Source organism: Sceloporus occidentalis, unplaced genomic scaffold (assembly GCF_023333645.1).
Source record: "Sceloporus occidentalis isolate IW3139 unplaced genomic scaffold, rSceOcc1.0.p SCAF_2, whole genome shotgun sequence".
NCBI classification, from domain to species: Eukaryota; Metazoa; Chordata; class Lepidosauria; order Squamata; family Phrynosomatidae; genus Sceloporus; species Sceloporus occidentalis.
The window spans coordinates 91,217,809-91,234,732 of NW_028316982.1; the positions used below are offsets into that span (position 1 = coordinate 91,217,809).

Below are 16,924 nucleotides of genomic sequence, written 5' to 3' on the forward strand. Positions count from 1 at the left end.
TGTCAAAACCACTATGAAACATCAACAGTGTGGGGAAAAAATGTACCTAGTCCATATATATTTATGCAATCCGAGAGTATTTGATCGTCTATACTATATATCTATACCTGAGAATATTCTGATTAATGGACTAGCTTTTCCTTTTGTGCTGACATGTAAACAGTTTAATGTCTATTGTGCATTTATAATAACATATTCATAAATATATTTCTTCACTCCTGATACTTATTTTAATCTATCTATCTATCTATCAGTCAGTCATTGATGTCTATTCTTCAGCCCTGTTTTTAATACTTGGTTATTATTGTACTTTTAAAATATTGTAATTATTTAATTGGTCTCTTTTATTAGTGTAAACTGTCCTATGAACTATGGTACTAGAGCAGTAGTGAAATATTGTAAATATATTAATGACTGGGAACAATCTGTAGATGCTCAAGTCCCATTATATACAATGGCATAGTAAAATGGTGTTCCTTATAAAATGGCAAAATCAAGATTTGCTTTTTGGATTTCTTTAAAATTTCAAGCCATGGATGCAAAATCTGTGGATATGGAGGGCTGACCTTATTGGGATAGATATTCCCATGTAACTGGCACTACACACATGATCTGAGATTTGTAAAAAGGATGTTTACTGTGGTATGATTAAAGTAATGCTTCTTTAAATCCCCCTGGACACTGAGGGCGTATTAAATATTTTACAGTAAAAATGTAAAATGGCTCCTAACACAAATCGATGGACACTGTCTTGGCTATAAGTAAGAAGGCTTATTCATTCTTTTTATACAATCATTTTTCACAATGGCAAACAATACTTGAAATGAAACTATAACAAAAATAATACATTTTTCATTTGATATTATGTTAAGGAAAATTTGGGTGTGTATAACATACCGGATAGTTCAAAAAGAGGATTAGCATTTCTGTCTATTGATCAATCGATCAGGTCAATACTATACCTTAGAATCATAGAGTTGAAAGAGACCACAAGGGCCATCCAGTCCAACCCCTTGCCGTGCAGGAACTCTTAATCACAAGATAGCATTTCAGGTATGGTTAAAGTGGACCCATTGAATCAATAGGATTTGCATGAATTTTTTCTACACCACTCAGCAGTTAATTTAATGGGTGTACTCAGGCTACCTAAGTAATCTAAAGGCATCAAATTTCCTCTGATCTTGGAAGCTAAGTAGGGTCAGCTCTGGTAGGTACTTGGATGGGAGATCACCAACAAATACCAGATGCTGTAGCCTATATTTCAGATGAAGGAGCTTCTAAATATTTCTTGCCTAAGATACCCTATGAAATTCATGGGGTTACCATAAATTGACATGTGACCAAGACACATATAAATACAGACATGTTGAAATCTAAAGGATTAAAATTAATCAAGAACATCAGTTCTCAGCAAGTCGGCTCTAAGTAGGCCCAGTATGAACCCCCCCCCCCCCCACACACACACACACACTGGTTGAGAGCTACAATTAGGCCAGCAGGCAAATTGGCTGACTGATTTGGAGTGTTTTAGTTTCTGCAAGTAACTTTTTCCAATCTCTGCAATATAATAATTGAATGTAAAGGTAAGGAAATATTCAGAAATTCATTTTAATAAAGGGGAGGTCATGCTTAATGTGCCATTTTCAGGTCTTCCTGACCCTCAGCAGGGCATACTGCCATTGTCAGTTACCTGCAAGTGATGTTCTGTGACACATCTCAGTGGTTTTGGCAGCAATTTAATGCTGTTGGGTGGAAGATTATTTGAAATAAAAAACACATAACACAGAGTAATTTTTCAGCTGAAAAAACAATTGCCTCCCCTCTAAAAAATCTAGAGGGACCAGGGTTGTTTGGGGATCAACAAGGATCTAAAAAGGGCAACATATATGCCATGGGCTTCAACACTCTCACCTATGCCTGAAGTCCCCAATTAAATTGAAATTAAATTGAAATTAAAACTATTGCACACCTTAGCCATGAATGACAGACCTCCAAGACATCCTGTTATTAATATTGCTCTATTAATAGCTCTATTACGATCTTGCAGACTCAGCCTTCCTTGACTGCACCCATCCACCTGTAGTACCATCTCCCTCTTTTCCTATTGCCACCTAAGTACTATCATCTTTTCCAATGAGACATGTCCTCTTATGATACATCCCAATTACAATAGTCTCAGTTTAGTCATTTTGCCTTCTAGGGAGAGTTCAGGGTTTATTTGCTCTAAAATCCATTTATTTGTCTTTTTTGGAAGTCTACGGTATCTGTAGAACTCCTTCAGCATCATATTTCAAATGAGTTGATTCTTTTCCCCTGTCAACTTTCTTCACTTCCAGCTTTCACAACCAGAAACAGAAATTGGACATTCGTACCTTTACTTGAAACAAATAATATAATCCGTTCACCCAAGCTGGAAATTATGTGGCCCTCCAGCTGCTGTTAGACTGCAACTCCCAGCACTCCTTACCATTGGTTATGTTGGCTTGGCCTTCTGGTGCTTGCAGTCGAGCAAAGTTGGAAGAGTCACACAATTCCTATCTTTGGTCTATGCAAAGTAAAACCTAAGTTTTACTAAGGTTAATGGGATGAATGGAGACATTTCATGCTTCAAGTTCACACACTGAAACCACTGGGACAGTTTAAGCATGACTGCCATAATTCCCATTGATTTCAGTGGCTCTATGTTAAGCATGACTAAATCTTAATCTGAATGAATGGGTGTATAGTAATACTATCTCAGGCATTTTATTAACTGTTCAGAGATGCTAAGGCTCACTGCGGCTGCTGTCTCACTGCAAAATTAATGTAGTTCGCCCTGCTTTAACAGTCCTATGGAATTCTGGGATTTGTAAATTGTTGTGGTATTAGCTCTCTGACAGTGAAAGCTAAATAGTTAACAGAACTACAAATCTCAGAATTCCATAGCATTGAGCCATGGCAGTTAAAGCAGTACCAAACTGCATTAATTCTGCAGTGTAGATGCAGACTGTGTGTAACAGATTCATCCCTGCATAGATGTTTCAGTCCATGGCTCTTTTTATATGTTTATACTAATATATATATAAATAATTAGCTATGGTTTTATTTGATTTACTTCCCACCTCTTCCCCAAAGCAGGAGCTCAGTATGGCTTATTAGATTAACTAGAAACCTCTCCACCACAAACAATTACTGTATATTATTAAGACATAATCAAACTAAATATAATATTAAAACATGATTGGATTAAAAGAAATTAAAAGCTCATCAATAACCATGATGGATGACACAATCAGAGATCATTTCCAAACATTGTGAGGTTTCCCAGATCGTTTTGCGCATCTGTGATATACATATGATTTATACAGAAGGTAGTCTGAGCATGTGCATGGGAAGGCACGTGCTGCCATATGAAGGACTTATCTACACACCTATGGGGAAGAAAAGAAGCTTAAGAATTGCCCACATTGCATCGTCAACAGAGCTTCTGCATGTTAATAAATGATAAAGAAAAAGAACATATCAAAACAAGGGAGACTATATGTAGATACACTCTGGTTTGCATTTTTAAAAAATGTTGCACAATGGAGGTATCGTTAGGTTAATTTATCACGCTAGAATACCTCCCTTTGGATTTATGAGCTAAGAGTGCTCAAGGGTTTAGTGTCCTGACATATCTTTAATTAGCAGTCTGCTGGATCTTTCGCTAAGAAGATGCTAAGCCAGTGGACTGCTGTCATACTTCAAGGGTTTTAGAAGGCTGGAAAGCCACAGAGCAACTCTACAGATCTATGCCTATGGGAGATACAGGATGTACAACTTACCATTTCCCCATTAGAAGTAAAATCAACTTACCTTTTTTCTCAAGAAAAGCAAAGGAAGACTTTTTGGCTGCAGTTGCTGCTACTTTAACAGTGATGCAGGCATAAAGAGAAAAGCGGGAGGAAAGCTGCCAAGGAGGAGCCAAGAAAAATGGGCGAACTAAATAAAGACGATGTTGAGAAATACCTGGAGAACAACCCACAATTTGCCAAGGAGTATTATAACAAAAAATTACGACTGGAAGCAGTGGGAAGTGTCTTTACAGTCAACCCTGGTGATGTGAAAGATGGAGTCTCATTCAAGGAGATGACTAGGCTAGAGGAATGTCAAATGCTTTTTGAGTTGTTTTTACAGCTCCAAGAAGAAGTAAGCGCTATGGAACAGATAGTGCATAAAGTCTTGCAAAGGTTGGCCCAGTTGCTGGCAGCTGACCGATGTAGCATGTTTATTTGTCGTTCCCGCAATGGTATTCCAGAGCTGGCTAGCAGGCTCTTAGATGTCACCTCTACATCTAAATATGAAGACAACCTGGTGCCTCCTCAGAAAGAGGTTGTTTTTCCTCTGGACATAGGGATAGTGGGCTGGGTTGCTCATACAAAGAAACTATTTAATATACCAGATGTAAAAAAGGTAAGTAGTAATCTTTCCTGGGTTTGAGGGATAAGTAAAGGCCTTTCTGTATCTGGAGTATGGATGTACATTGACTTTAAAACCAAAGGAACACTGTCCATGAACGATCATTGGGCTATTCCTTCTAGAGCAAATTGAGGAGTGAGGGAAATGGAGGAGGGCAATGAATCAAGCTACCTTAACTCATTACAGAATATTAGTAAATTTCAATGCTTTATGTAAGAAAATTGATGTAAATGTAACAGCAAAACATCATAGTTTGTTCTAACTATGGGTAAATCTTGAACTCAACCTTCTCATAGCCCTAGAGGTTGTAGGCAGAGAAGGTGCAACTACACTCCAAAGATAATTACTTGTTATGAATGTGAACTCTTTATTTCAATGGGATTAAAGGGACTGCCATGGTCGCCTTGGTCGATGATCTCCGTCTGGGCATGGACAGGGGTAGCGTGTCCCTGTTAGTGCTCTTAGACATCTCAGCGGCTTTCGATACCATAGACCATGGTATCCTTCTGGAGCGCCTGGCAGGGGTGGGAATCGGGGGCACTGCGCTCCAGTGGTTCCGATCCTACCTTTCCGGGAGGTTCCAGATGGTGCAGCTGGGGGACGTGCGCTCCGATAAGAGGGCCCTTACATCTGGGGTCCCTCAAGGAGCCATTCTGTCTCCCGTGCTTTTCAACATTTACATGATACCGCTGGGAGAGATCATCCGGAGTCATGGGGCGCGGGGTTATCAGTATGCTGATGACACCCAAATAATTTTCTCTATGTCTCCGACTGATGCAGTGACCAGGGATGGCATCTCTCCTCTCGTGGCCTATCTGGAATCGGTAATGGGCTGGAACGGGATCAAGCTTCCTGTGAAGGACTCAGTACGCAGTCTGGGGGTGCTTATTGACTCGTCGCTCCATCTTACTTCTCAGGTGGATGCGATGGTCAAGAGCACCTGCTATCAGCTTCGGCTGATACGCCAGCTGCGTCCCTACCTGGACCGGAGGGACCTTGAAACTGTAGTACACACTCTGGTAACCTCTCGATTGGATTTCTGTAACGCGCTCTACATGGGGCAACCCTTGTACCATACCCGGAAGCTGCAACTAGTGCAGAATATGGCAGCACAACTGGTTACTGGTACTTCCAGGGCCAGTCATATAACACCTGTGCTTAAAGACCTTCATTGGCTGCCTATTCGCTTCCGGGCGCAATACAAGGTGTTGGTTATTACCTATAAAGTCCTAAATGGCTTGGGCCCAGGTTACCTGGAGGACCGCCTCTCTCCGTACAATCCGCCCCGCACACTCAGATCAACTGGGCAGCAATTATTAAGAGTTCCAAAGGTTAGACTAGTTACTACCACCAGGAGGGCCTTTACCACCTCGGCCCCCAACCTCTGGAACTCGCTGCCCGTTGAGCTCCGCTCGGCCACCTCCCTGACCCAATTTAAGAAGGGGTTGAAAACATATCTTTTTGAGCAGGCTTACCCCTGACTCTATCCCCCGGTATATTTTCTCACCCCTCCATCGTCAGCTGGTTGAGCTGGCATGAGTTTGCTTGTTTTTATTGCAATGTTTTAATGTATTTTAATATGTTTAATTGTATGGATTTTCTTGTTGTACACCGCCCTGATTTTTAGAAGGGCGGTATAGAAATAAATTATTATTATTATTATTATTATTATTAAAGCACAACTAATATGGATTCAGTCTTCTTTGGTGTCATATTACCAATACCACGGTCTCTGCTTGATAGTATCATACCTCTTTGTGAATTATAAAGAGGAAAATGAGAAGCGATGGGTTTATATCATAATAATTGGATCCAGTTTTGGATTTAAAATGCTCCTTTAGTGTCAGCTTATTGGGTTCAGGGTTTGAGTTCTTTTAACTTGTCTCCAGATGGTGTCCATACAAGTTTTCCAATCACAAAGTCACACACAAATTTCAAGTCACATAAAATAAGTGTACTAATGACAGTGAAATATGATGGTGCAGTGAAATACATAAGCTTATTGCACGGCACTTGGAGGGATGGGAATGGAATGGGGGGAACGTGTGTTACTGCATGGGAGAATGCCACCAATGCTGCTGGGAGTCCCTAAGCCATTCCCCAGCCATTCCCCAGCTGTTCCTGGCAGCCAATTTTGAAGAATGGCTCAAAATCGTCCTTCAAAACTGGCTGCCATGGAACGGCTGGGGAACAGCTTGGGGACTCCCGGTGGCATCGGCAGCGTTCTCCCCCCCCCCCCCCCCCGTTCCGTTCCTGTTCCTCCAAGTGCCGTGAGATAAGCTTAACAGTTAAGTACCACTGCTGAGGCTGATATGAACATAGTTGAAGTCTTGATCAGGCTGTATACTGATTTTCACATGATTTCAAGTGGAAATAGGCCAAACATGTCAGTGAAGTTAATCCCATCCAATCATCCTATTATGTGACTGGATTTAAATTAAAAATGTAAATTTCTACACAGCTTTAGCATTTTTATCTTTCATGCTGTGCACCACTAGTTTACACTACTTAAATACAAAGGGATAAAGACAGTTCACACCTTTATTCATTTAAAATACATTGCTTGAACTATTTGTAATGTGAATTGTCATATGAACACCTACATTGACCTAGGGTGCATCTATATTGTAAAAATAATGCAGTGTGACACCAGTTTAATTGCCACGTCTCCATCTACAGAATCCTGGGATTTGTAGTTTTGTGAGGCACCAAGATGTTTTGGCAGAAAAGGATAAAAACCTTGTAAAACTACAAATCCCAGGGTTTTATAGAATGGAGCTACAGCACTTAAAGTGATGTTAATATTATTTCTTCAGTGTAGATGCACCCCAACAACCAAATTTGAATGACAAATGTCTCACCTGACTTGTATTCGGCTTTGACAACAACCATGAAGTCAGATACATAGGAAGTGGAAAGGAGAAAGCTGATTGAATCCTCAGTGTGTGAAAGCCAGCCAAGGATGTACACTAGGCCTACACTACTTGTAACCTGCCAAACCAAATGCAGCCCATTCGTCATGTAAATGCCTCTTTTGCCCTGGTTCATCTTCCTTTCTTGAACTGTAAAGCCAAGAGAAAACCATATATGTTTATATATTGGATGAGAATATATGGTGAGAGAATGCTAGAAAGCGAAGAGAAAAATTCTTGACTCAAGTGTTGAGTTTTCCTAATACAAATCTCAAACAACAAGAAGAAAGCAAAACATTTGTTAACATTAAGATTTAGCAAGGGACATGCCATGAATAACCAAATTTATGCACAACTGCCTCTGGAAAACCTGATTCCTAAAACCAAGACGTAATAGTATTGTATAATAATCATATTATAGTATAGTATAACAATACTATATAAAGAATATATCTTATGTATACATCTACACACACACACACACACACACACACACACAGCCTCCCAAAAAACCTAAATCATGGTTCTCATTTTTGCAGGATTAATGCTAACACACTATTGTATCCTATACCACAATTAAGCCTTATATAAGATTTATGTCATTTACTGAAGAAACTACTTAACCTGTATTGCAACATAAACCTCAGATTGCAGCCTGGTGATTCCGGTCCAATCCAGAGTTAGGTTTAGTTATGATGTGCCTAAATATTTCTGCATTAGTAGGTCACTAATTGTGTGGGCTTGCTACAGCCACAGCCACATTAATCTGGAAAGGTGTCAATTTAATATTTTATTTGTTTTATAACAACAATATAAACAAACAATGGAATGATTCTGAAATCAACTGGTGTACACCTGTTACAGGTGGATTTAGCACAAGGCAAAGTATCTATTCATCATTCAGCTGATGTGGTCTATTTGGAACACGCCAGCTATAGATTAATGCCCAAAACTTTCCTGGTGAATTATGTACTGCTATGGGGCTGCCATGATTCTGTGTCCTTTTTCACACCATACAGTTATTGCACTATTATTCCACTTTAACTGCAAGGGCTACACCTTCTGGAATCTGGGGACTTGTAGTTTGGAAATGTACTAGAGTTCTCTGTCTGAGAATTCTAAATGTTTCTACCTAAATTTCAAACACCAAGATTCCATAGGATTTTACCAAGGCAGCTGAAGTGGAATCATAATGCTATAAATGTGTAGTGTGAAAAGCCCTTGTTCAAGAATCAAGCTACTTTAGCTACAAGTACATTCTGGCTTCTTTTTAAATTTAATCCCAGCTCCTGATGCACAAAAAATGAATTCAAATGCAGGGAAGAAAAGAATAGTTACTTATGGAATTTACAATTTTGATGTAGGCTCCATAATTCAGTATTGATTATGATTGTGCCCATATTTTCAAGCAGCCTGTTGACTAGTCCCTGCAGTAGACCTATTCAGTAAACTGTTGAATAGTGAGACAACACTATTGATGAATGGGTCTACTCTGTTTAGGACTAGCAACAGGTCAAGTTACTATCTCTCAGTATAATTCACTGAGGCTGCTGCCATACTGCAGAAGTAAATTCAGTTTGACACTGCTTTAACTGTCATAGTTCCATCCTATGGAATCCTAGGATTTGTAGTTTGTTGTGGCACCAGAGGTCTCTGACAGACAAGGCTTAGGCCATTCACACAAGATCCCATTTATTGCCAACTAATTCCCATTGTTTTTATTAAACAATTTCCAACTGACTTCAGTGTCTGGGAATCTGTATTTGGCCCCTTCGATGCAGTATTACATGTCTCAGGATCATCATTGTTAATAGAATTATGCTAATTTTAAAAAGAAATATGGAAAAGCCCCATCTCAAGGACCTTGTTCCTTGCTCACAACTCACATTGACATCACTGGGAAGTTTACCCAAGGGAGGTCTGAAGATACAGACTTTTGATTGGTAGCATATTCATTGCTGTAGATTAATTACATTAAGACCTTAATGCTGCTACTAAAAATCCATATAATATTATTCTTAAAGAGACAGCATTTGCCACTGCCATTTGTACTGCATATTCTTTGAGGAAGGTAGGCATGGCTTTCACTAATCAGAGGATTTTTATACATTTCTTATAACACTGCTAATACATCTGCTAAAATTAAGTTTTCTTGACATAATTATATGCAGTAAGAAACTGTACTAACATATCTTTGGGGAAATCCTTGCTAACAAGAGAATTTTCACAGCATTAAATTCTGTTTATCAGGAGGTCCCTTGAAGTCCTGTTACTCATAACCTATTCCTTATCGCAGTCCTCTGACAAAGCTAACTTCAATCTAAACCACTAAACCTATGATGGGGTATAATAGTAAAGGTCATTTACGAGGCAATCCTTGCTTTGTGTTTTTAAATGTCGGTTACCATAATTGCACACATTTTCCATTACTCCCTCTCTCTCTTTCTCTGGTTGTTGTTGGTATTCTGCCTTTTCCTCAGTTCAGAACTGGTTACAAATGTATGCATGAGGGAGAAATTGTACATTTGCATACAACATTTCTTAATATTTTATTATTTTGTTATTTCTGTAGCATTTCCCAGCCCACAAGGGCTCATGAGGTGATGATTATACATTATATTTCTAGAATTCTTCCTGCTGTGAACAGACACAGTGGATAAAAATTCCTGAAATTGTCTCTCCTTTTAAGGATAGCCATTTTAGAATTTACAGACCATTTTATCAGCTTGAAATTAGGTTGCCTTTTTACAAATCCCTCTTTTATTATAGAATGCTGTGGCACCTTACATACTGACAAATTATTGTGACATAAGCCCAAAATCCTGTTGTTCGTTCTGACTGAAAACATACATTCACTCCTGCTTCAGCATGGAAATGCCAACTATGCCATTTCCTTGTGATCATGCTATTCTCTGCTTTTACTCCCTCAACCCATATGACATTCTGTAAGCATGGAGGATGCTCAGTTTCCTTTGGGCAGTTTTTTAGGTTCCTAAGCTCCATCTATTATTAGCAGCATTATCATTGGTAGTATTGGAAACCCTAGAGCACTCCTCAGCCTGATGATGATGTGTTGGAGGTGCAGTTTTTGATTACATTAGGACTAGTGTTTGGAGACAGTGTTTATTAACTGAATACTTTTATTTGCTTTTGTTTGTTTATTTTTGTTTGTTTGTTTACTTGATGTGTTGCTTTTATTTGTTTCTTTAGTGTAATGCATTGGGGTTGTGGACAGCAGGGCTAATAGGATTCTGATCCCCACTTCATTCCATAACAACAATCTCTGTATTAAACTACCAGGAAGATTTGCAGCATATTTAGGTTTCTTGTATCATGATGCAGAGATGAATGGAAAACTCCATTTCTGAAATTTGTGCCTTTCATGCAGCATTTAAAAGACTGATCCCTGTCCAGGCAGTGACCCTAAGGGGAACAAATACAACTTTACAAAGCATAGTTAGCGGGGGACCAGTGTGACGATCTCAAAATGTTTTTTAAAATGATAAAATTGAGAACCAGCACCCATCTCCCCTTTCAGTATCTGTTTATCCCAGGATTATCTCCCTAAACCCTGGAAAGTTACCAAGGAACGTGAGGAGGCACCTTAGCCTGACTAATGGTTCAGAAGATTAAAACAGAAGGGAAAGAACTAGACCTTCATTAATTAGCTTAGAAATAGCATCTGTTCCCTTCCCCCAACCCAGATTAGTGGAAAAACAGACCTGTTGATCACAGGAGATAATAGTGTTTAATCCTGGGTTTAATAGTAGCAAGAAACAGGCAACACTGCCTGCTGACCTAACAGATGATCAGTCCAATGAGGAAAAAATGAGCTACAAAAACTGGTTATATTACATTGAGACAAAACAGGAGAAACACCACAGTATTTGACTATGAAAAATTTCACACTAGAAAAGACTATTGCAAGAATTCAATGGTGCCGTTGAGGACGTGGGTTGATATCTATGAAAGCTCACGAACGCTGAAATAAATCCGTCTCAAAGATGCTGCTTAATTCCCTCATCCTCCCCTTTTCTTTTCTTTCCTTAAATGCTGAAACACACTAGCACAGCTACCGCTTTAAAAATGCAAGAATTCAGAAGTTTTGGAATTATTAATACAATATCTTTTCCCATATACCTAGTGGTAGCATGCAAATTTAAAGGATTAGGTAAATCTACAAGCCTCTGTAAAGACCTCCTCAGGACAGGTGTTTTGTGGTATGACCTCTCCAAATATTTTCATGCTCTCTAGTATGTTAGGAGAAAGGAAAAGCAAAGCAGTGGGATATTTGCATATTATGTGTGTATATCTCCAGTGCCAGTTGATTTGTTTTTGTTTTTATGATTTGCCTCATCAAACTCATTCCTAATTTACCCAATATTGTCTTTGCCCCTTAGAGATTTCAACTTTGACACAGAGCAATGAATAACTTTTACTATCTACATATATTTCAGCTAACTATTAAGGTAATACTGAAGAGCCTGTTTTCTCTCTTTCCTCTGGCCACACTTGTCCTGGCCTTTTAGAACTTTTGAGCATTCTGGTCAAGAGGAGATTAAATAATCTATTGGAAATAGGAAATACAGGCCAGAATCTTGTGGGTTCACTGCGCATGTGTTACTATGCTGTGGGGCAGGTAAAAAAGGGCTACAAATGCTTAGTCAGTGAGGGAATTAAGAGTTTGCACAAATGGATGCTTGGAACTGAGAGATCTTGTCTGCTTTCCCTTGACAACCCTGTGTTAACCCCAGAAAGGTGCAACCCCTATCTTAATACGCTAACAGGATTTTGGCCACAGAGATGGGAGGACTTCTTATTGCTGATATTAATTCAAACATACAATTAATTTGAAATATCAAAATGTAAAAGGGAGGGGGAATGAAGGAAACATTTTTAGTTAATGTTTTTAGATTGTTGTTGTTGTTGTTGTTGTGTGCCTCCAAGTCATTTTTTAAAAAAAATTATGGTTATCCTAAGCCTGTGAACCTATCATAGGGTTTTCTTGGCAAGTTTCTTCAGAGCAGGGTTGCCATTGCTATCCTTTGAAGTTGAGAAAGTGGGACTTTCCCAAGGTCATCCAGTGGTTTTTATGCTCAAGTGTGGAATTGAACCCTGATCTCCAGAGTCGTAGTCTAACACTCAAACTACTATGCCACACTGGCTCTCACGTTATTTAGATTAGGATATAATAAAATTTTATTATAATTGCTTGCTTATTTAAAATACAGTGGGCCCTTGTTATATGCTGGGGTTTGGTTCCAAGATCCCCCGTGGATAACAAAACCTGTGGATGCTCAAGTTCCATTAAATATAATGACATAGCAAAATGGTATCCCTTATAAAAATGGAAAATCAAGGTTTTTGATATTTGAAATTTATACTTTTTGGGAACATTTTCAAACTGTAGATGCTTGAATCCATGTATAAAAGATCAGTTTATAAGAAGGGCCAAGTGTATACCATGTTCCTGGAAATTAAATTCTAAAATGGATATAGGCAAATAATATTTAACATGGCCCCAAAAAACAATGTAATGTATTTCGAGGGTGCATCAACAGGAGTATAGTGGCCACCTGGAATACTGTGCCTAGTTCTAGTCACTGCAGTTCAAAGAGGATACTGATAAGCTGGAACATATCCAGGGGAAGGCAACCAAGATGGGAAAGGTTCAGGAAACCAAGACCTATGGAGAACAGTTTAAGAGATGGGTGTGTTTAGCTTGTGGCAGAGAAGATTGAGAGGTGACAGGACAGCCATCTTTAAATAGTTGAAGGGATGTCATGTAGAAGGGTAAGTGAGCTTATTTTCTGCTGCTCCAGAGACTAGACATGAATCAGTGAATTCAAGAAAAGCAAGAAATAGCAAGAAAAGAAATTCCATCTAAACATTAGGATGATCTCATTGACAAAACGAACTGTTTGATGACATTGATATTGAAATTCTTTATTATGGTCAACGATCAGCATCAATATAAAATATAACATAGAAAAATAAAATAATGCACATAAAGAAATTGATTAGAGGATAAAAATCTGCCAACTAGAAATGAAAGTAATTCATTTCCATTACATTTAAAATAGCTTCAAATAGAATAAAAATGGGCCTTTATGGGCTTCTGCCCTGATGATAGAAATAATAAAAATAGATTACTGGTATCAGATTTTTACCAGACATGCAGTACAAGACATGACACAATACGAACTGTTTGATGATGGAATGATCTGCTTGAAGAGTATTCGACTCTTCTTCACTGGAGGGCTTTAAACAAAGTTTGAGTGGGCATCTCTCAATCTTTCCATGGTAGGCATTTGGACTGGATGGTCTTTACAGTCCCTTTTGAATGTAGCATTTCCTTTCCAGCATTTGACGGCCAAAAGTAGAAATGGTCAGATGTTCCCCAGTGACCAGAGCATTAACAGTGAGGTCTACGTGATGTTGAAGGGTGATTCTTAAACTGATTTTTGGACCTGGAGGGGGATTATGAAAACACTGTTGGGAAGGGAATTTCCAGCGTTGTTAGGATTAGTAAAAGGTTGTCAGGGTTATTAAGATTAGTAAAGGGTGGTCAGGGTTATTAAGATTAGTAAAGGAGGAGGGATTTATGCCTACCCTAGTATTAAAGCGACTATGTCTTCTTGAGCACCAAAGAGTGGTCTAATGTTTAACAGCAGATTTACTTGGACAGCTACTGTGCCCACCATGTCTTTGCGTCTCTTTCTGAATTGGGCTACCTCTGATGACACTGCTGCCAGTCCCCCACTGGTAGTCAGCTTATGCCATATTGGATGGTACAGAGAATTGTATTCATTGGATACAACTGGAGAACTGACCACCACTTAGGGATTCCATTAGAATTATACCACCACTGCTGGGTAAACCCACGGGGGAGTGGTCCCACTTGGGGCGTGCCACAGCTGGACCAACGTGGGACCCATCAGTGGTATTATGGGGGACATAATCAGCACAGTGTGGATATCTCTTTCAAACCTGGTACTGTCTTTTGCCAAGAGATATGATCAAGTATATGGATTTTGTTCTATTGAAATAATACTGAAGGCATGCTTTTTATCTGAAGTCCCAAGTGGTTTGTTTTTAGAGTATGAAGAATAAAAATTGTCCACCAACAGACAAATCTCTGTTCTCTTTTTCTTTATTCATCTGTGTGTGCTGCCTGACTGGAAAGAGACCATCCTTGAACAATGTCACACAGAGAAACAGATGGAATTTATTCTGCTATTTATCCAGCAATTCATTTTGCTGCTTTGAGACTGATTGAATCATTCAAGGATATAGCCGAAAATGACAGAACAGAAAGATATAGGAGAAGAAGATGGGCCATTGTCTCACAAAAGATTCAATGCACAAAACATAGCAAAGTTATCCATCCTCAGTAGGCACTGATTGGTAGGATGGAAGATCTAAGCTTCAAATTATGCAAAGACACAAAGGAAACCTCCTCTACTGCTCATTCACACTCCTAGTGATTCATTCATTCATTCATTCATTCATTCATTCATTCAAGGTTTTGACAGCCTCTCAGCCTGCCAGGGCTCGCAAGGTGGCATACAACAGATAATTTCTCTTAAAAACATTGTTTAAATTGATTTTCTTTTAAAAAGCTGTTTAAACCCCTTCACTTTAAGGATTAAAGGCACTATGGATAAATGCAGTCTTGCCTGCTCATTGCAAGCTCAGTGGGGAAGTAAAACAAAAATATTGGCTGGTCAAAGGTTATTGATTATACAAAAAAAAAAAAAAAAGGAGTTAAATCACAAAGGTTAAAAATAAAATCTTTGAAGAGAATGAAGAGGAGAATATTTAGCCCAGGTTCATTTTACATTCATACATATAAAATTCACAGGAATCAAAAATATTAGAACTCAAACTTTGACACAAATTTCAGTCAGTGCCCACTGGGTACAAGTAACTGCTATGTCTTGTGCATTGCATCTTCTGAGATATAATCACCCATCTTCTTCCGCTATATCTTTCTGCTCTGTTATCTTCTGCTATGTCCTTGCATGAACACATGGAGTTCAACCCATTTCTTTTTAACTGATGGGACTGCAACCAGAAAAGTGACCAGGTCAAATGTAACTTTGTAGATCTGACTTGTAAGCAAGAAAATCAATATATCCTGTTCTCTCCAGTCACTTTTATTTCCCAACCAGTGCGGCTATACATTTTTGCCTTAAGATATTGTAGAAACTGCCCTGCAGCAGTATATGGTTCTCATAGGTTTCCACAGCTGATTGAGCATACTTGCAACACTGATCTTCCAAGGGCACCCCTGTGAACCAGTCTGATAATACTGCTGAAGGGAAATTGTTCATTTTTACCATGGTAAAGATTCTCCAGCATGCTGCATATTTCTTACATATGATGAAAGAAAGCTCCTAATATTCAATCTTGGATAGAAAGTAGGTGTTATTTATGAAATGATGACAGCCAAGAATTCAAATAAATCCCAGAATACATTGTATTACTAGCTTAAAGGCTTCTTTCTTTCTTTCACAAAAATTCAGATGAAAATCCAGTGTTTACTATCACATTTTGAATTTATTTGGCCCATCGATTTTCTATGATGCCTAAAGAAAGAACAAGAGACTGCTTCAGCAAGATTTGAGAAATCAAGGGGAAATTTAAACCTAGAGTGGGGATGCTCTATGACCAACAGGAAATATACAGTCTGCCCTCGGTATCCATGGACTTGCCATCTGCAGAATTGAGTGTGGGTGGCAAGCCCACCCTCTGCCCTCAAAGTGCTCAGAGGGTGGAGGGGCAAGGAGACGAGAGGAGAGGAGAGGAGAGATGCAGAGGGTCAGGTGGGCAGATGGATGGGGCCCACTGAGAACAGGTGAGCAGCAGGGCTGGGGGGGCATAGAGAGGGAGGATTAGATTGGAGAGCCCTTGAGACCTGAGGTGCTGGAGGAGAGTGGCCCTGGGTCAGCAGCAGCACTGGGGATCCCCTAGGGGGTCCTTGGAGGCATGGGTGGGCTTTGTGGCCCAGAAAGGGGGCCCTAATAGGGATGAGGCTGGGGCTCCATGGCCCTCCTTTGCCTCCTTTACCATGCACATGTGGGAGGGGCTCCATCTTTTCTCCCTTTTTGCAGGACCTGGCTGAGAGGTGCAGGAGCATAATTTCTCCCTCCCTGCCTCCCTCTTTAACTCTGAGATCCTGAAGAAGGAAACACCATTGCTGTCCCTTTACCCTTCCTTGGTGTCCCTAATGGTGGCATGGTGGCATACATGTGCCACTATTATTGACAATTGGAACGTGAGCATCTGTGGATTTTGATATTCATGGTGTGGGGTTCCAGAACAGATACCCTGAAGATACCAAGGGCTGACTGTATTACATGACTGAGAAGGAATAAAAAGATGATGGAAACAATACATGAAAGAACTATATAAAAGGGATACATTGATGACAGATTCATTTAATGAAGAACCATATGAGGACAAGCCCCAGATTTTAAAAAGTGAAGTGAGAGCTGCATTCAGAGTGCTTGAGAGATATAAGTCAACAGGAACTGATGGCATACCAATAGAGCTGCTCCAAGCTACAGAGA

General features: G+C 39.4%; 1 protein-coding gene across 2 annotated transcripts in view; it reads left to right on the plus strand.

The window, feature by feature from the left end:
* The first annotated feature begins 3,717 nt into the window (after positions 1-3,717).
* Positions 3,718-16,924, plus strand: part of LOC149318681 (cone cGMP-specific 3',5'-cyclic phosphodiesterase subunit alpha') — a 75,982-nt gene continuing 62,775 nt past the window's right edge. For both annotated transcript variants that reach the window (XM_089510262.1, XM_089510263.1), the window contains exon 1: positions 3,718-4,431. In XM_089510262.1, coding sequence (XP_089366388.1) covers positions 3,952-4,431 — 480 coding nt within the window. In that variant the 5' untranslated portion in view covers positions 3,718-3,951. The remainder of the gene's footprint in view (positions 4,432-16,924) is intronic.